The following is a 21819-nucleotide window of genomic DNA, read 5'->3' on the forward strand; positions in this document are numbered from 1 at the left end:
CCACTGCCTATGCAAAAGGGAACATTTGGTTATTCCCATCTTGACCCACAGCAACCAGAAGCTGTTCTTTCACTAAACCCTTCAAGAAACAACCATCCAATCCAAATATATGTCTGCAACCTTTTAAAAAATTATTCTTTAATGCCCCAAAACAGATAAACATTCGATGGAAAACTGCTACCTCATTTGGTACAGACCTATCCACATCTATTTTAATTGTTGACCCCTCATTTGTCTCTAAAAGCTCATCAGCATACTGTTTTAATCTTTTGAACTCCTCTACATAATTATCTCGCACTTCCTTTATCATTCTCAACTTGACTCTGTTAGCCTTTGTCAAACCAATTGCCACACCTAGCTGTTTTCTCACCAACACTCTGATTTGTCTTGCCCTTAGGAATGGCATCTTGATAATATCATCTTTCAACTTCCTAGCCAAAACCCTTGCTATCACTTTCTTGTTCTTAATTATAAGCAGACAATTGTGTGTTCCGAGATAGGTTTTCACTTTGAAGGAGTTATCATTCCTGTGCTTCGAAGCTACTATCTCCCACTCGTAACCAATTCTATCACATTTAGCTATAACTCTGACCTTGTCATTTTTCTTCAAAATGAAAGAAAACCACTTAACCATACTATACTCACACAAAACAACTTTGAAGTGTCTCGGATCCTTGAAAGATTGACCTACAAAGAAGTTCGATATCGACTGATTCGAAGTACAAAACTTCTCACTCGATTGACCATTTGTGCCACATCAGCTTCAAACCTAGAGCTTGTAGAAATATAACTCCTTGTGTCGTTAGAGTCAATATAATCACTATGATGTTTTGCCCTTGATGGTCCAACAGCCAAGCCTCCATCATTTCCCATAACTTCAGATTGGCCTCTAGTAACTTCAGAAAGGCCATCAGCAGCTTTAAATTGACCTCCAACAACTTTAGATGGGCCTTCAACAGCTTTAAATGGGCCTCCAACAGTTTTAGATGACCCACCAGCAACTTCAAATTAGCCTCTAGCAACTTCAGATGAGCCACCAACAGCTTCAAATTGGCCTCCAATAGCTTTAGATGGACCTGCAGCTGTTTATTCAGATAGCCCTTCCTCATTTAATTTTTCTGATGCAACAGCTAGCAACTTATCTTTGCTTGCCTTAAATTCTCTTATTTTCTCCCTAACCATTGCCAACTCACCCTCCCCTTCATCACTTAACCATGTTATATCAAAATAATATTCATTTAAACCTTCTTCATCTCTAAGTTCAGTATCTGATGATAGAAACTCCATATCCTCATTGAGTGCTTCAGGCATTGGAGTACCATGTTGAGTATTTTCCCCATCTCAACATAAATAGAAAAAAGACCCTTCTCCTTAAGTAATCCGGACAAACTAGTCACACTTTTATCACCTAAAATTGCTCTCAAACCATTCCTGTCTTTATAATATAAGCCTTTAATCAATCCTATATCATATTTTGAAGACTTTACCATCTGTAATAAAGTCTAATAACAGATGGTATCGATATCTAGTATATCAACCAGCTTCCTCTTCCCATTCTTATATGCAAACTTGGGTTCATGAACTAAGATCCCCCCATGATGAAAGCATAATTAAAAGCAATTGTTATCTATATGATAAAATTTGAAAACTCAATCAGCATACATTAAAACAAAAACAAATCTAGTATCTGACCACGAATTGAACATTAAAATTGTATGTGCCATTAACTGTATGGAGAATAGAATGTTGAGTAATAATGCAAAAAAAAATTAATCAAAATAATAGACACAGGAATATACTACAACTCAACAATATATAGACTTAGGCATGGCCAATTGAAAGCTACAAGTAAACCGATCCAAACAAATACTACACATGTAAGTGCCATGAAGTCTAGAAAAAAAAAAACTTATGTGTTATAAATATCACAGTAACTAAAAGTCCTTTTAATTCATCATATCAGGAACACTAACTAAAAGCATCATCTATCAAGAAAAAACAAAGATGAGAACCAACTTAGCATGCAAGCTATGAATTTAGAGAACACAGCTCTAAAACTAAAAACTGTTTTTTAATATTTGGCATAGAAATTACTGTCACATATCAACAAAGGTCCATGACAATTTAAATGTGTTATTGAGAAATATCTAAATATTAACTAAATGATTGAGGTTCCATATTATATTGTTTTTTTACTCTTCTCGATTGAACATAACTTAGTTAAATTGAATTTAAATTATTTGATTTAGTGAATTCAATCAATTTTGTTCAAATCACATCCTCATATGTCAATTCCATTTACCAATATGTTTGGAGGGTCATATTGTAATGTTCTCTACACACTTTGAGATTTCCTGTGAAACATGTGTTCAAAATGGATAATTTATTACCAACAACATCATACTCCTATTTATGTGCCCTAACCACCTTAAAGTACCCACATAAAGTAATCTAATTTGCCAAAGTTAGAAACTGAATCAAAGAGAATTTTGGTGCATTACTTTTTCCTATATATTTTTTTATCTTATCTAATACATTAGCAACAATAACAAATTAAAAAACCAAAGCCAAATCAGCATACATTAAAAACATAACCTAATAGTATAAACAAATACATCAGCATTAAAAAATGAAACAACAAGACGGAATCTCAGTCAACATTAAAAACAGAACCTAATACTATTCATCATCAACAAAATGAATCTGTACCTCTCTTTTCTAGACCAGTAGCCTTTTCCTTTTCCTTTTCCTCATCTCAATTTTCTTCTTTCTCCCAAGCTTGCACCCATCAGCTTTCAAGCGTCTTTGAATTCAAGCATTCAGGCATGAAAGCTTTCAAGTTTTGTCAATTTCAGGCTTGGAATCTTTCAAGGTTTGTCTGTTTTAGGCTGGGTTTAATGCTTTTACGTGGGTTTGTTGGTTTCAAAGTTTCTCAATTTTTCACTCTTAATTTACTGTTTAGGTTGGGTTTAGGGTTTAGGTTTAGTGTTTAGGCTAGATTTCAATCTTGGTTTAGTGTTTAGGTTGGGTTTTACTCTTGGTTTACTGTTTTCTCTCGATTTTAGGTGGTCAGAATTTCAAAGGTTAACGGCTCTGGCGAGGATAACGGTAGGTTTAGGGTTAAGCCACTGTTTAGGGAAAATTATCGAGGTTAACGAGAAATGAACCCTAAAAGCCAAATATCTCCCCCACACCATCTGATCAAAACTGCCACGTGGCATTTCTTTTATTAGCATAATATATTTTTTTGTTCAATTTCATCCTCATACATTGAATTTTTATTCACATTAGTCCTTATATTGTAAATTTATCTCCACTTTAGTCCCTTTGGTTTTTTGGGTTAGAAATTTTTTTTCCTTCTGTTTGCCACATGGCAATGCCATGCCAAGTTTCATGTCGAATGACATGGGAGTGCCATGTCATTCGGTCAATTACACAATGTTTGCCAAGTCAGCAATGTTTGCCATGTCAGAACTGATGTCATCACCTTTAATGGTTAAAATAAATGCCGTCAAGGGATGGATTAAATTAGAGAAATTTTCAAAATCAAGAAACTAAATTATTTCGATTTTGAGTATAGAGACTAAATTGAATAAAATGAGAGAGTATAGCGACTGCCTAGGTCTTTTCACCAAATAAAAGCGTTGATAGGTTATTGGGTTAGAGAAAATCTCCAAATTGAATGAGAAATTTTAAAAGCTTATATAAAGTACATATTTAAATTTTATATTACTAAAGATTTTAAATTTTACAAACAAATTAAAATATTATCATATTTGTTATTTATACTTTTTTAATTTTATTTGATAAAGTTTTAAAAATTTAAAAAATGTATTTGATATTTTTTTTAAAAAAAGTACAATGATATTTTTTATCGATTAGATTAAAAAAAAAAGAATAATGACAATATTGCCGAAGCGAAAGCATGAAACGTTACGATCGGAACTGGTTCTGTCTTCTTGTACCGAGTAGCGGGCAAACTTGAAAAAGCCACGAGGAGACTAGCGACTTTGCTTCGTTAGTCTGAACCAAGACATTGTTCATTTCTCATGGTTATGGCATTGTCAACAATCATAAAATCCCTTCAAATTCTTTGCAAATCAACCAAACCAATTAAACCAAATTCTATTTTCATAGTCTCCTACAAAAACCTGTTTTATTCCTCGTATCAACAAAGACCCATTTGCACTAAACACCAAAACGACAATTTTCTCTCATCAGATCAGATTAACATCTCAAATGCCTTCATTTCTATCTTAATCAAACAACCTTTTTCACCAAATAACCCAGAGCTCCAAAACCTCGTACCACTACTCACCCATAAAGTTGTCGAAGCCGTAGTAAATAACCTCAGGAGCTGGAGAATAGCTCACCTGTTTTTCACTTGGGCTTCAAATCAACGTGGTTATAAGCATAATATTTATTCTTACAATGCCATGGCCTCAATTCTATCACGTGCTCGACAAAATGCTTTACTGAAAGCTTTGGCTTTGGATGTCGTGAATTCCCATTGTTCTATGAATCCTGGGGCTTTGGGGTTTTTAATTAGGTGTTTGGGGTGTGTTGGATTGGTTGATGAAGCTAATAACTTGTTTGATCAGGTTAAAAGATCAGGTATTTGCATACCGAATAGTTATAGCTATAATTGTTTGTTGGAAGCTTTGTCCAAGTCTGGTTTGATTGATTTGGTTGAGATAAGATTGAAAGAGATGAGAGGTTTGGGGTTGGAATTGCATAAATACACGCTGACCCCAGTTTTGCAGGTTTATTGCAATGCTGGGAAGTTTGATAAAGCTTTGAGTGTGTTCAATGAGATATTTGAGAGGGGTTGGTTGGATGAACATGTTTTTTCTATCTTGGTTGTTGCCTTTAGTAAGTGGGGTGAAGTGGATAAGGCGATTGAATTGATTGATAGTATGGAAGAGTGTAATGTGAGGTTGAACGAGAAGACATTTTTTGTTTTGATTCATGGATTTGTGAGGGTGTCTAGAATGGATAAAGCTATTTGCTTGTTTGATAAAATGAGAAAATTGGGTTTTTGCCCTAGTGTTTCACTTTTTGATGTGATGATTGGAGGGCTCTGTAAACGTAATGATCTTGACAAAGCATTGTCTTTATATTCAGAAATGAAAGAGTTGGGGATTGGTACTGATATTGGGATATTCACAAAGTTGATATCTTCTTTTTCTAAAGGAGGAGAGTTGGATCGATTGCTTGAAGAATGCTGGGAAGATATGAATTCACAAACGAAGAACCTGCTTTACAATTCTGTTTTGGAAGGTCTTGTTCGTAGTGGCTCAATAGATATAGCTTACGATCTTCTTCAAGCAATAATGGGGTACAGCAGCAATGGTGATAGTGTCATTGTTAAGTACTTTAGGGATGAAAAGGAAATAATTACCCTTAATACTAATTCATTTACTTTTGTTATTAATGGCTTGCTTGATGCTGGTAAGCTGGATCTGGCACTAACTCTATTCAGAAAAATGGTTCAGTTTGGTTGTAATAAAACTTTATTACTTTATAATAATTTGATTGATGGGCTGTGTAAGTTAGATAGACTGGAAGAGAGTTATGAGCTTTTGCGAGAGATGAAGGAAGTGGGACTTGAACCAACCCAGTTTACCCACAACTGCATATTTGGGTGCCTTTGTCGGAGAGAGGATGTTGAAGGAGCACTTGATTTCTTGAGGAAGATGCGTTTTTATGGCCATGAACCATGGGTAAAGCATTCTACCTTGCTTGTGAAAGAATTGTGTAAACATGGGAAGGCAGTGGAAGGTTGCAAATTTCTCACTGACATGGTACAAGAAGGTTTTCTCCCTGATATAATTACATATTCTGCTGCTATGAATGGTTTGATCAAGATTAAATCAGTGGATGCGGGTTTGGAGCTATTCCAACATATTTGTGCTCGTGGGTATTGTCCTGATGTGATTTCTTATAACATAGTAATAAAAGCTCTTTGCAAGGTTCAAAGAGTTGCAGAAGCTGAGCATCTTTTGAATGAGATGATGTTGAAGGGGCTTGTGCCCTCTGTAGTTACTTATAATTATTTGATAGATGGATGGTGCAAAAATGGTGAGATTGACCAAGCTATGCTTTGCCTTTCCAAGATGTTCGGAAAAGAGAGGGAGGCAAATGTGATTACTTATGCAACTTTAGTTGATGGATTATGTAATCTTGGAAGACCTGATGATGCTCTAAAGCTATGGAATGAAATGGGGAGACAGGGATGTGCTCCCAACAGAATTGCTTATCATGCTCTCATTAATGGACTTTGTAAATGCGGTAGGTCCTCTGCAGCTTTAGTTCATTTCAATGAGATGAAAGAGAAGAATATGAAACCTGACAGCTATGTCTATATAGCACTAATAAGTGCTTTTCTATCAGACACAAACTTACCCTCTGTTTTTGACATGTTAAAAGAGATGGTTGATGGAGGAAATTTACCAGATCCACTAGATAAGAACTTTCTTATCATAAGAGATGCAATTTGTAAATTGTCTGAAGATGCCAGAACATTCTCTAGCATAAAAGATCTTATAGCAGAGGGCAGGATTCCAGATGTTACCCTCGATATGAATAGGCCCACTATTTGATCTGGAGTCAATGAGATTGTAGTCATGTTATCAGATGCAGCATAATGAAATGAGGTAAATTTCTTCCATTTTTCACGCACCATTGTGGATTGGAACTTAACTGTTCCGGTGGCATCAAGCTCAAAAGCTGCGAACACCGAGACGTGGAAGCCACAGATCAGTTGAGGTTCATGGTCATGCTAATGACTTGGCTGACCGTGTGGGTTCTTAGGGTTTTGATGGAACATTTTCCGTGCTCTCTGAGCTCTTCTCCAGACTATCTACCTGGTCCTTATCGTCTGTCGGATCATCAGCAGAACCATTGTCATCTTCTGGTTCATCATTGGATTTGATACTTCACGAAAGGATTGATGGTAACATCAGTTAATGCCCTGGCTAAAGCACTAACACATGTAAGTCTACAACTCCAAATCCACCACTTGGAACCTTAAATTTTCAGAAAGATCTTTTTGAACTTATTACTTTTTTTTGGGCCATTATTATGTTCCTTCCTCCCAAATGGGGTTAAGTTTTACTGTCAATGGTAGGTTTAAATACTCGGAATGTTGTGTCACCAATGACTCAACCAGTAGGTAATTGACTGATTGAGAGACCTTTTAATTGTTCAGAGTTTTTGGTTTTTTTTTTTGTTCATAACAAAAGTGATGATCACCTGAATGATTTTTGCCCCTCATCGATATTCAAGTTAATATTAAACAAATATAAGTATCATAACTATATTTGAGATACAAACCAGGAGTAAGTTACCTGATTTTGATAGGAAGAAAAGAGGAAGAGAAGAAGGTAAGGACAATGCTGATAAGGAGTCAGTAAATGAGTACAATAAAGAAGGTCCAAGACCAACAAAATGGAGGAGATGCCACTTATCTGTCGTTTAAACCAACAGAGAAACATTTGATCTTGGCATGGGGAACTTTACGAGCATAGATGCACCCATCTGTATCATGAGCTCAGCCTCTTCTTCACACTGAGCAGTGAGAGCACCCCGTCCTGGCCTCTAGACAGACCCCAAATAATTCACAAAGAACCCCTTTCCACCTCCGTTTGTCATTTTCTGTTTGGACAAACTTCTGTGCTTCATTGTCTCGATAGTAATTTTTTCCTATAAATTTAAGAAATTAAATAGGGGCAAATTAATTTTAGTGCCAGCTTAATGACCTGCTCATATTCTGTTTCAGAAATCCAAGCTACTCCCTGTTTGCAATCTAATGATGAGAAAAACCAGCGTCATTGCCCTGTAAAACTATACTAATGGTAACACATCCTTGACCACCCTAGGGACAAGTGGCCTGCATGCAAAAGTTTCAAAGCTTTCTTGGGTGTGCCACAATGAGTTTATGAAACAGAACTTTCGCCTGTTTTTTACAGCCCATTAGTTCTTCACTCTTTCAAATGACAAATGGTAATGTTAATTATCAATTATTTGTAACACGGTGATTCCTTGATTAGAGTTTACAGGTAAAGGCAAAATGAAAATGTCCCATTTAATTAATTATGTCTATGGATGCAGATTTTGGCCTTACTCGACGAGATACGGGCTTCGTAACTATTGATTTTTTATTTTATTTTTGATGATTTAAAATTTAATGTCTATTGGAAGAGGTATGACATTTGATTGTTGAAAGACATGTATCTTCAGAATAACACATTTGTTCACTTTTGAATAGGTGTGTATGAATAAAGAGATACATTGGTGATGATCCACTTCTATAAATACCTATCATCTCTTTTTGAAAAATTCATTCTAAGCATTATAAATTTCCAAAACCTCTATTATTCTTCCTTCTGAAATTATTTCAAGAACAGTCGAGAGATTTACGAGTTCGTCAGATTTTTATTTGAGTGTACATTAGAAGATCCTTGAGTGGCTTGTTGTATTTTGGGAGTAGGACATCATCAATTGCTATTTGCATTGAGGTAGCGACAGACACCTACTATGAAATCAGCGCTTTTCATAACATGTCTTGAATTGGTTTTCACATTCAAAACTTTTTCTTATTTTTTGTTGTTGTTAACTATTAAGTCTATTATTTTTTCGTGGGTTCTTCTTTATTTTTTCAAGTATAGATCCCAATAATTTCAAAGTACATTTTTTTTTTGCATTTTTTTTTAAATTGTTTCTATTGAAGAACAAATTTTTACCAAGCCAAAGAAATTCCCAAAGTAAAACTTTTGTAAATGGTAAAATCAAATGCGTTATTGGTTAACAACCTTAGGATTTTTTTATATTATCTCTAATTCGTTGATTCTTAAAATGAAAATCCTAATCCTGTTTGTCCTTCAAATCAAAACTCTGATTATAACGTACTTAAGAACACAAGCACACAAACACAATTAAATAAGGATTATCTTTGTCATGTTCATATTTTGTCTACTTTGTCTAGTAATTTTTACGATATCTTTTGCACTACCAAAACTGCACGTGAATTATGAGAAGTATTAGAAAAAAATATATAGTAAAAAGGATGACGGTCTTGACAACTATATTATAGAAAAATATATGAACTTCAAAATGATTGATCATAAATCTGTTGTGGAACGAGCACATCTTTTTCAAGTTGTTATTCATGAGTTGAACAAAGGAAAGTTGAAATGTGTGAAAAATTTTATGTGGGTGCTTTGCTTGAAAATTTTCCTCCAAAATAGAAATCTTTTGTTGTGACCCTAAAACACATACATGAGACTTTGACTATAGATAGTTTAATTGTCTCTTTTCAAATTTAAGAAAATTAGAGAGATAAGGATAAATTGTCCAATGAGTTTGAGGACAAAGTAAACATTGTAAAAGGGAAAAATTCAAACTCGAAAAAAAGAAAATTTTCAAATGATAATTTTTGTAAACAACCATATAATGTTAACAAGAAAAAAAAAATGTTGTTTTGTTTGTAGAAAATCAAGGCATTTAGCAAGAGTTTGTTAACTTCATAAAGGCTAGAAAACATTTGAGACACCAGTCTCACAAGTCAATGTTATGACTAGTGAGGATGACAAAAGGTTTGTCTCAAACATTCTTGTGGTCAATTTACTATGTGAGTCTATCGATTGATGGATTGTTACCGGTGCTAATATCCATGTTTATACTAATCAATCTATATCTTTAAAATATCAAATCATTAATGAAAAATACATGAACATCAGTAATTTTGCGATTGCACAAGTGCAAGGAGAAGGAAGGATATATTTATTACTAACTTTTAAGAAGACTTTGTCTCTTCATAAAGTGCAACATGGGCCCAACATTAGCAGGAATTTAATTAGTGGCTCTCTTTTTATTATAGATGGTTATAAATTACTATTTGAGTCCAACAAAGTTGTAATTAGTAGAAATGAGTCTTTTTTCGGTAAACAATATGTATCTGAGGGTTTCTTCAAGTTAAATGTGTCAAATGTTATTTGTCATTGTAACGTAAGTAATAAACATTTTGCTTTTCACAATGTTGTTTTTTCTTCTAATATTTGGCATAGTTGTTTAAGGCATATTAATAATACGTCCATTAAAAGAATAATGAATTTGGATCTTATTTCTAAATCTGACATAAACATACACGAAAAATGTAAAATTTGTATGCAATTTAAATTACCTAGAAAGCCTTTTAAATCTGTAACTAAAAAATCTGCAATCTTAGAGTTAATACATAACAATACTTGTGACATTCTAGTTTACTCTAAGAATGGTAAGAGATGCTTTATTACTTTCATAAATGATTTTTCTACATATTGTTATATTTTTCCTATTTGAACAAAAGATTAGGCTTTGGTTATGTTTACTGCATATAAAAATGAAGTTGAAAATCAGAAAGAAAAAAGAATCAAATTTCTTCATTCAGATAAAGGAGGAGAATATGATTCTATAGAGTTTTCAAACTTTTGAAATGAGAATGAAATTATCCATAAGGTATTCCTCTTATATACCTTAATCAAACGTTGTGGCAAAAAGGAAAAATCAAACTTTATTGAATATGATCAATTGCATGCTCTCAAGTTTCGAACTCCAAAAAACTTATGAAATGAAGCACTTTTATTTGCATATCACATTCTAAATAGAGTTTTTTTAAAAGAAATTAGACAAAACTCCGTAAAAATTATGGAAATGGGAGAAACCCAATTTAAAGTATTTAAGAATGTGGGGGTGCTTGGCAAAAGTAAAAATTCGAGTAATTATAAGAAAAAAACTAAGACCTAAAACCATTGATGGAGTTCTTGTGGGCTAATCCCAAGATAGTGTCATCCACAAGATTTTAGTAATAAAATCCGAAATTATTGATATAAGTGTCACCACTATCATAGAATTGAGAAATGTTGTATTTTTTAAAGATATTTTACCCTTGAAAAATTAAGGTGAATAAATCAATATTTTCTGAACGCACTTTAATGATAGAATAAGAGGAAGAAGAAAGGTACTAAAGAAGCAAAAGAGCAAAAAGTAGAGAAAAAGTTTGAAAACGATTTTTAAACCTATCTAATGGAAGATGATCCTCAAACGTTCAAGGAGGCCACATCATATGTAAACTTTACTTTTTGAAAAGATGTCATAAATGTTGAAATGGAGTCTCTAATAAATAATAAAACTTGGGTTTTGACCAAATTGCCTAAGGGGTGTAAACCTATTGGCTGTAAGTGGATATTTAAAAAGAAACTTCAACTAGATGTGTCCATAGAAAAATTCAAGGCAAGATTAATTGCAAGAGATTGTTCTAAAAAAGAAAGGTTTGATTATTTCAACACTTATTCTCCAATAGCAAAAATGATGATAATCAAAGTGCTTTTAGCTTTGGCATCTATATATAAGTTGGAGATTCATCAAACGGAAGTTAAAATCGCCTTTCTAAATGGTGATTTAAAAGAAGAAATATATATGGAACAACTGAAAGGATTTGTCATACTGGGTTAGGAGCATAAGGTTTGTTAATTAATGAAATCCTTATATGGATTAAAGCAAGCCCCAAAGTAATAGCATGAGAAATTTGATCATGTCATCTTGTCAAATGGATTTTTGAGAAATGACTTTGATAAATGTGTTTATATTAAAGTTACTAACCTTGGATGTGTCAAATTATGTTTGTATGTCGATGATATTCTCATCTTTGGTAGCAATTTGAGTATTATTAAGAAGACTAAATATTTCTTGTTGAATAACATTGACATGAAAGATTTAGGACAGACAGATGTTATTTTCGGAGTTAGGATTTTACAAAGTTTTATTTACACAATCACATTGTATCGAGAAAATATTAAAAAATTCAATAAATTTGATTGTAAACCCGTGAATACGTCTTATGATCTGAATGTGAGATTAAGGAAAATGTTGAAGAGCTTGTTTTTCCATTATTGTACTCTCAAATTATTAGTACACTCATGTATCTCTCAAATGCTATGAGACCTGATATAACACAAACAATGGGAAGGCTAAGTAGATATACCAGTAATCCTGATATAAATCATTGGACAATATTGAAAGGATACTGAGATTTCTAAAGGGTACCATATCATTGCGTATACATTATTTAGGTTATCTCATTGTGCTCGAAGGTTACAACAATGCAAACTAGATCTTTGATTCGGATGAAACTAAAGCTACCACAGAATATGTTTTCACATTAAGTGGAGTTGTTGTTGCATGGAAATCCTTTAAGCAAACATGTATTTCTTGATCTTTCATGGAATTTGAGATGATAGATCTAGATGCGACGACACAACAAGAGGAATGGCTTAAACATTTATTACTGGATATTCCAATTATGGAAAAACCAATTCTTGCAATCTGCCTTTATTGTGATAATTAAACAGCTATTGTGAAATGTAAACAAAAGAACTCAAATGAGCAAAAAGAACATCTTCATTTGAAGCAGAAAATAATTATGAGTTTAATTATAAATGAAGTAATCACGTTGGATTATTTTCATTTTTTGAAGAATATTGTGGATCCATTAATGAAATGACTAGTTAGAAAGCAAGTCATTGAATATGCAAGAGGGATTAGGGGTACCTAATTACCCAAACTCAAATCCGTACCCGTATCCATATACAATAATATTTCTCTTACATATTTCATATAATTTACTAATAATTAAATTAATAAAAACACACAAATAATAAAATTTAAATTTAAATAATCAAAAACAAATATCTCAAACATAATTAATAATTTTATAAGTTAAAATTTTTGTAATGTTAACACAAAATGCAAAGTAAATATGTTTATATTTAAAATGTATATATACTAAAATACTTTTAGTGTATATATAATAGCAATTATATTTCTTATAAATGAACTCAATGTATATAAAGTATACATATTAAAAGACATTACAAGTCAATTAATAAAATTAGTTTCATTAATTAATTTAATTAAATATATGAATTTGTCCTTGATTTCAGGAAATTAAAAAAAAATAGTTAAGTTCCAAAACTATTCTAATATCAAAAGCTCTTTTAAGTATATATATTATAAGTTTATATAAATAATAGTATATATATTATAATTAATAATTTTATAAGTTATAATTTTTGTAATGTTAACACAAAATAGAAAGTAAATATGTTTATATTAAAAGTATATATATATACATATAATAGTAATTATATTCTTTTATAATATGATATGATATTCATATTATTTAAATATAATTAATAATCTAATACTTTTTTTAATTTAAATATATACATGTCATCACATTAATAATTAGAGTAATCATACTTTTTATATATTTGTTAGTTTTTAACCAAAGAATTGCTTGTAAAGTTGGTAAAAATTGTATATTTTTACTTAAATTATTGAAATAATAATAATATTATTATATTTATAAATGATAATCGGGTTCGGGTAGTGGGTATCTAAAGGGTGGTACCCAAACCCTACCCAAACCTGATATGGATAGTGAAATCATCACTTGAACTTGTCCCAAACTCGGTTATAGGGTATCTTAACTTTATATAACCAGGTTGGGTATTTGCGAATATCTTGTAACAAGGTACCCATTGCCATCCTTAAGAGGGATAAGACTAAAGCCCATTAATTAAAAATTACTGCTAATGGTAACCCAACCTTTCTAATCAGAGATCCTAAGATGAAGGTTCAATGTAGTAAAAACAAGCCGTTTAGTGATTGAAGAAGTACCATCTTTTAAAAGTTTTATAGTCCCATTGTGATTTTATAGTATTTAATGTAGTGGTTAGGAAGAATACATGCTCTGAATAAGTTCGCAGAAAATTATGTAGGACATGCTTCTATCACACCTGTCTTTGAAAAACTCACCTATTTGAGTATGGTTGTGAGGTTACAACCTATGAAATTGGGTTTTTCTCTAAAGCACTCAAGAAGCAAGATATGAGCGCAAAATCATTAAAGCGCGATCTCGTTTAGAACTCAATAAAATCTCGTACGATATGTATGATAAATTGAAGCTCGGCTAAAAGATCCTAATTCAAGATGCAAGTTCACTACAATTCTTTTGAATAGATTTTCTCATACTAAATGAGGTTCAAGTCTACAGGACACCTTCACTGAATACATTGTAAAAAATTATTCTTGTATTCCTTAAATGTGGGGGCTTGTTGGCTTTTTATTTAAACTCTTATTTTATTTTTGCTGATTCAAACTTTAATGTGTCTATTGGGAGAGGTATGACCTTTGATTGTAGAAAGGCATGTAGCTTTATAAAGACATATTGTTCAATTTTGAATAGATGTGTCTGAATGAAGAGGCACGTTGGTGATGGTTCATTATCTATAAATACCCATCTCATCTTTCTAAAAAATTTATTTTGAAGCATTCCGTGTTTTTAAAAAATCTATTTTTCTTCATTCTAAAATTTCTTTAAAAGCAGTCGAGAGATTTACGAGTTTGTTGAATTTTCTATTTGAGTGCACATTAGAAGATCCTTGAGTGGTTTATTATATCTTAGGAGTAAGACGTCATTGATTACTATTTGCACTAGGGTAACAACAAAAATCTACTATGTAATCAGCACTTTCCATAGAGTGCCTCGAACCAATTTTCACATTCAAAACTTTTTCTTATTTCTTTGTGTTGTTAACTATTAAGTCTTTATTATTTTTTTGTGTTGGTGCAAACGGGGTTTAGATGAAATTCAAGGAACCAACAAAATTGACTTCAAGGTCAGTCTTTTCAATATACGTTATCTTTAAAACTTATTTCATCCCAACCACTTAGTATGCAAAAGAGAATAATGTGAATAGCATTAAAGTTACAATGAAGCTAACATCTAACTTTGTCTTGCACTTTATAAGAGTAAGCTACTAGATACATTTGTGGGTTTGCAAAGTTATTTGGCTTGCCAACCTACTTTCTACAATAAGTAGATTATAAGAAATTTGGATGCTTTTGCAGTTGATGAGAACTTAAATGTTTATGTTAAGTTTCAGAACACAATACTTTTCTTGCTTTTGTTTTGTTTTTGTTTTGATGTATCAAAATGATTAGTAGCAAATCTTTTATATAGGCTTGCATATGTCTCTTCTTCAATGAAGTAACCCTTTCAACAAGGTACCTCTTTGTTTAAAAGATATCTTTGTATTAAGGCACAACTTTTGGATAAAGGCATGTTTCAATAATTACCTTTTGAAATTACAACCATTCATTCATAAGACACAACTTTTGAGCTACAATATGAAAAGATAACTTTTCATAACTCCTTATGAAAAGATAATTAGTCATTCCATAAGACATAAGTTTTAATTTATGGTATTTTTCCAATTATCTCATAACCTTTGAGCTAAGATAGCTTTTCATGTTCAAAGACAATTCTTTTATTTTGAAAATACACCAACAATCCCCCACCATTTCCAAAATTTCCTAATACCAATAACTTTGGGAATCTTGTGTATGAATGAAGGTATCCTGTAAATTTGAAACCTTCACTTAGTAAGTGTGGTTGCTTTTAGTTTCGATTGAGTGGTTGACCAAACCTTGAACCATCGATCATTCATTTGATTAGTCGGGTCATTAAACACACACAAGCTTCCTTGCTCATTTTGTATCTAGTTTTGCCAACATGTTTTATAACCTTGTGTTTTGCATCCATTCTTGAGTGCTGTTATAGTCAATCCTTTAGCTCTTAGAAGTGACTACATTTCCACTCACATAGGTAGCCTCCATTGGAAGTGTCCCGTAATTATATTACTTCAACATATACATGTTACGGGTCTATTAAGAATTTTTGTTCAATCTTACTTTACACATTACGAGAATGAAGCGTTATACACCTTAGGATGGAAAATATAAATTAGTACTTGCAATCATACATGTGGTAAAATGGTCAGTACCAAAACTTACAGGTTGGCTACAAGCATTGAGTTAAGCTCCTATAATTAGAGATTTAGTTGATAGGCTTGAGATCCATCCCTCTTGAGGTCTTCATCACCAAGTCCTTTTTCAGACATTTAGTAAACAAATCCGCTAAAGTTTCACAAGACTTTACATAACTTATAATGATTATACCATCATTAATTTTTTGTCTTACAATGCTATGCTGAAGTCTACTATATAAACTCTTTTCATTGTATGCTTGATTATATGTTTTTGATATAGTTGCTTCATTGTTGCAATGTATCAAGATTGGTGCCATTGGTTTAGGCCACAACGAAATTTCATAAAGTAAATCTTTCAATCATTTCGCTTTTTGGGTGGTAAATGCTAAAGCTATATATTCAATCGCCATGGTGGAGTCCGCTTAACAAGATTGTTTCTTAAAACCCCAAGAAACAGCACCCCCCACCGATTGTAAAACCCAACCAGTTGTAAAAGTATGATCCATTCTATTTGAGTTCTAACTAGCATCTGTTTGCACTTCTAAAACAAAAAGAAAACTTGAATAACAAATGTCATAATTCATTGCACCTTTTAAGTACTTGAGAACTCTATGAATAGCATACCAATGTTCTTTACTTAGATTACTTGTAAACCGACTTAACATTCTAATCACAAAAGCAATGTCTAGCCTTGTACACACCATAACATACATTAGGCGTCCAATCACCCTTGCATATTCATTTTGTGCTATTGGCTTGTCTTTATTGGATACTAGCTTTAGATTAGAATTATAAGACGTAGATTTTAACATACAATTTGACTTACCATACTTCATTACAATCTTTTCAACGTAATGAGATTGGGACAATGTTAGGCCATTATTTTCTCTCATTATTCTTATACCTAGAATAACGTTCACCACACCCATATTTTTCATGTCAAAATTAAAAAAAAAAAACCTTTGTATCCTCTATTTATTCCAAATCAGTACCAAAGATTAACATGTCATCCACGTATAGACAAATGATGACACATTTACCATTATGAAACTTACTATAGACATAATTTTCAGATTGATTAATCTTATAACCATTAGTTAGTATAACTTCATCAAACTTTTGATGCCATTATTTAGACGCTTGTTTTAATCCACACAAGGACTTTACAAGCTTACATACTTTCCTTTATTGACTAGGAAAGACAAACCCTTCAGGTTGTTCCATATACACCTCTATATCTAATTCACCATTTGGGAATGCCTTTTTAACATTCATTTGGTGAATTACCATTTTATGTATAGATGCAAGTGCTATAAGCACTTTAATTGTAGCTATTCTCGCTATCTATGCATACATATCAAAATAACTAGTACCTTCCTTTTGTTTAAAGCCCTTGGCCACTTGCTTTGCTTTAAACTTTTCTACAGTACCATCAACTTTTATTTTCTTTTTAAAAATTCATTTACAACCTATTGGTTTGAAACTTGGTGGAAGGTCTACCAATTTCCAAGTTTTGTTTCCCATTATCGAGCTATTTCATCTTTTATTGCTTTTCTCCAAAATGAAGCATCTCAAGGCTTCAGTGCCTCCACATAAGTTTGAAGATCACCTTCACCTTCTACATTAAAGTAGTAAAATAAATATTCACATGTTTCTTCTTTTGTACCTTCTACTAAGTACATGAGGAAATTGGATCCATATGTCTTTACTTTTCTAATTTTTTTTACTTCTTTAAAGCTCAATAGTTTTTTCACCATTTTTCGAAAGTTTATCACTTTCCATTACTAGTTTTTTGGGTCTTGGAATTGAATTGAACATTGTTTTATCAAAGATAACATGTTTTGATTTTATGATTGTGTTAGTGGAAAATGAATCATTAGAATTTATCACCATGTAACGATATGCTTTACTATGTTTATCATATCCCATAAATATACATTCAATTTCTTTTTCACCCAATTTCCTTTTCTTTTGTTTTGGAACTATTATTATGGCTTGACATCCCTTAACTTATAAATAATTAAGGTTTGGCTTTTTTCCTTTCCATACCTCATAAGGTGTAGTTTTACTCCTTTTGTTTAGAATTCTATTTAGTATATGACAAGCCGTTAATAAGGCTTCACCCCAAAATCCTTTTTCCCAAACCCTAATTAGAAAGCAAAGCATTGACTATTTTCGTAAGAATTCAATTCTTACGTTCTGCTATACTAATTTGTTCTGATGGGCATAGAGCCGTAATCTAATAAATAATATCAGTGGACTCGAAATACGTTGGATCATAATACTCACCTCCTCTATCACTTTATAAACATTTGATAAGCAATTCACAATGCAATTTGATTTCATTTTTATAGATTCTAAATTTCTCCATTACTTCATCTTTAGCATGCAATAAGTAAATGTTGCAAAATCTATAGATGTCATCTATAAATATTACGAAGTATTTCTTTCCACCAATAGATGGAGTACTATGTATATCACAAATATCGAAATGTATTAATGCAAGTAATTTGGAGTTTCTTTCTACCTTAGGAAATAAGCTTATTGTGATTTTAGTAACCATGCATGTTTTGCACATATAATTATTTTCATCAATATTAGGTATCAACTCTAATTTAGCCATAACATGCATTCTTTTTTAATGAACATGACCTAATCTATTTTTCCATAAATTAAACAATGTTGCTTTACTACCATGAACATTAAATAAGGTATCAATACAAGTAGAACTAGTAACATTTTTATTAATATTAAGTTTGAACATGTTTTCACATAAGTATCCATTTCTCACATATTGTCCACTTTTTATAAAGACGAACTTATCCACTTCAAATACTAATTTGAAGCCATACTTATTCAATAAACCACCCGACACAAGATTCTTTCTAATTTTTACTACATAATAGACATTGTTTAGTACAAGTATTTTTCTAAAAATAAACATGTGTTCCACGGTACCCTTTCCTTTCACTTGTGTAGTGGAGGAATTTTCCATGTACAACACGGTTCTTTCATTAATCGCTTCCAAAGTCTTGAAAAAACTTTTGTCTTTATGAACATGATTAGTTGCACCAATGTTAATCCTCTATGCTCCATCATATTGGAGAATATTGACTTCGAAAATCATAGCCACAAACTTCTTGTTGTTCACACCTCGTGTCTTGTATTTCAAAAGTTTACATTCTACCTTGAAGTGTCCAAGTTTGTTACAATGAGAACATAGCCCTTTTTTGGTCCTTTTGATCTCATGACTTTTGTTATTCATACCAACAGAATGTTTTCTTGTGTTGTGCGAGACTGGCTTGTTTGACAGTTTATGTTTTATCACATGGACCTTCGAAGTCTCAAGATTCTTTACATTATAATATTTTGCTTTTTCATCTTACTTGACTTCTTTTTGTTTGCGATAATCTTCTTCTATTCAAAGATGATTACCCACGTCCTCGAAAGGTATTTCTTCTTATTTATGTTTTAAAGTTTTTTTAGTGTCACTCCATAAAGGGGAAAACTTATCAATTATAGAAAATACCATAATAGCTTCATCCATTTTAAGACTATATTGCTTAAAACAATTTAAAATGCGTTCAAGCTCATGTAATTGCTCCATAACATAACAATTATCAATCATTTTATAGTTATTGAAATGACTAACCAGAATTTTCTTGCTACTTGCATCTTTGGCCATGTATCTTGCTTCCAATTTGTCCCAAAGTTGTTTTGCACTAGCTTCATTTTGGTACGCATCAACAATGCATCCGACATTCCATTAAGAATATGTTCTATGCATATGTAGTCATCATTATCCCATTTTTGCCTCAAACGAGTTTGATTCACGAATTCTTTATCACCTTTTTCATTTAATCTTGGTGTATCTAAAACATAAGCGACCTTGAAAGTTGTAAAAAGAAAATGCATCTTTTTCTGCCACCGAATAAAGTTTCCTTTTTCAAAGCGATTTAGCTTGACAATGTTGATAACCATCTCTTTAAGTGAAGCCATTTTAAATTCTAACACCATAAAAAATAAGTCTTAAAATTGTTGGTGCAAACGAGATTTAGATGGAATTTAAAGAACTGACAAAATTGACTTCAATGCGAGCCTTTTTAATAGACGCTATCTTTAAGATTTATTTCGCCCTTACCACTCTATATATAAAGGAGAATAATGCAAATAGCCTTAGGAATACAATGAAACCAACGTTTAATTTCGTCTTGCATTTTACGAGAGTAAACCACTAGATACACCTAAGGGTTTACAAAGTTGTTTAGCCTTAGAGCCTACTTTTTGTAGGAAGTAGATTATAAGAAATTTGAACGCATTTGCAGTTGATGGGAACTTAAGTGTTTATATTAATTTTTAGAATACAACACTTTTCTTAATCTTGATTTTTTTGCTTTTGTTTTGTTTTTGTTTTGATGTATCAAAATGGTTAGTAGCAAGTCCTTTATATAGGCTTGCAAGTATCTCTTTTTCAAGGACACAACCCTTTCATCAAGGCACTTCTTTGTTTAAAAAACATATTTGCATTAAGACATAACCTTTGGATAAAGGGATTTTTTAATAATTACTTTTTGAAATTACAACTATTCATTCATAAGACACAACTTTTGAATTACAATATAAAAAGATAATTTTTCATATCACTTTATGAAAGGACAATCATTTATTTTATAAGACATAATTTGTGATTTGTGGTGTTTTTCTAATTGTCTCGTAACTTTTGAGTTAAAATAGCTTTTCATGTTAAGAGACAATTCTTTTATTTTGAAAATACACCAACACTTCGTATGTTCTTCTTCATCTTTTTGAGTATAAATTCTAACAAAAACTACCAATTTACCATTGCAATGGCTGACAAGATCTTGGAAGATAACGCGAGGGATGACCACACCAAGCTTCTCCATGTCAATAGAATGGCTCTAGTTTGATCCTTGGCACGTACATCCACCCTTGTATACTGTTGCCTACAAAGCGTGGCATCAAGAAAGGAAAGTGACTCATGGCACATGCGCGCCTTCAAGGCTATCCCTTTCGGCTCCTGCATCGCGTCATGCACAAAGGGCTTAATAATGTGATTCAACGCAGCATTGTCTTGGTTTGACAATAACACAAGGTGTTTGCAAAGGATGCAATTGGGATTAGCTAGCAGCGATGGACAAGATTACAACTATGGAGAGGTGATGGCTGAGAAGTTGGTACAAGAGTTATTATGGTTTACGTATAAACTCAAGATTTATGGGGATGTCAACGACGCTTTGTTGCAACGGAGTTTGGCTTCTAGTTTGCCTTTTTTTTATCCCTTTCAGCGAGTCCCAGAATTCAGGGTTGCATTTTTAAGATCATAGGTCATGCTCCTCTCCAAGGTTCTAATTAATCACATTATGGCTTTGAGCCATACAGGCTGAAACTAAATAAATGAATACTGAATTATTTAACCCAAGTGTTTATTTCCCTTCATTTATGCAGCTTTAGTATTCGGGGAGTTGACTCGAAAATACTTGGATGCAAGTAAAGTTCCGGTTGCGGGTGCTTTGGATTCAATTGTTTTGCCATGCTAGCAATGGGCTTGCCTATCCTGTCTTAAGAAGGCACAAAAAGAGAAAGCAATGGACGAAGTAATCTCCAGTTTGGCTGCAAGGGATCAAGAAGTTATCGTCACCGATCGACTTCAAGACTATGCTGTATCTATTATCTCAGATTGGCCAAATCTCTGATTATGTCGTGATCGCTGGTGCCAATCTACTAGCAAACTAGTTACATAAATACAGAGGAATGGAACCATAGAAATAACTGCATGATGCAGTTATTTTGTAGCTTCCTTCCTCGTTCTCCAACTTATTACAATCGAATGGTACTCATGTCATTTACCAACCTATCTGAAGCTGACCTGGATTATGCCATTTAAATGATAAAAAATTGAAGTCGCTGATGTGATTATTTTGTGGTA

General features: G+C 32.4%; 2 protein-coding genes across 3 annotated transcripts; both read left to right on the top strand.

Annotated features, from left to right (window-relative positions):
* Positions 1–3933: 3933 nt before the first annotated feature.
* On the top strand, positions 3934–7196 carry LOC18608480 (Tetratricopeptide repeat (TPR)-like superfamily protein). 2 transcript variants are annotated; one of them, XM_088803209.1, is made up of 2 exons: positions 3934–6291; positions 6430–7196. In XM_088803209.1, the coding sequence occupies exons 1-2, from the start codon at positions 4050–4052 to the stop codon at positions 6600–6602; spliced, it is 2415 nt and encodes an 804-aa protein (XP_088659335.1). In that variant the 5' UTR covers positions 3934–4049; the 3' UTR covers positions 6603–7196. The 2 variants fall into 2 exon arrangements, with proteins under 2 accessions (XP_088659335.1, XP_017971238.1); XM_018115749.2 differs by having other exon boundaries at positions 3934–7196.
* On the top strand, positions 6652–21634 carry LOC108660629 (BTB/POZ domain protein). Its single transcript, XM_088803519.1, is given in 12 exon segments — positions 6652–6656; positions 6722–6750; positions 6753–6860; positions 6863–6959; positions 6961–6994; positions 8113–8144; positions 20683–20943; positions 20998–21160; positions 21163–21217; positions 21339–21375; positions 21377–21453; positions 21456–21634. Coding segments are annotated over 12 exon segments (1077 nt in total).
* Positions 21635–21819: the final 185 nt, after the last annotated feature.

This window comes from Theobroma cacao, chromosome 2 (genome assembly GCF_053813885.1).
Source record: "Theobroma cacao isolate CCN51 chromosome 2, ASM5381388v1, whole genome shotgun sequence".
Taxonomy (NCBI): Eukaryota; Viridiplantae; Streptophyta; class Magnoliopsida; order Malvales; family Malvaceae; genus Theobroma; species Theobroma cacao.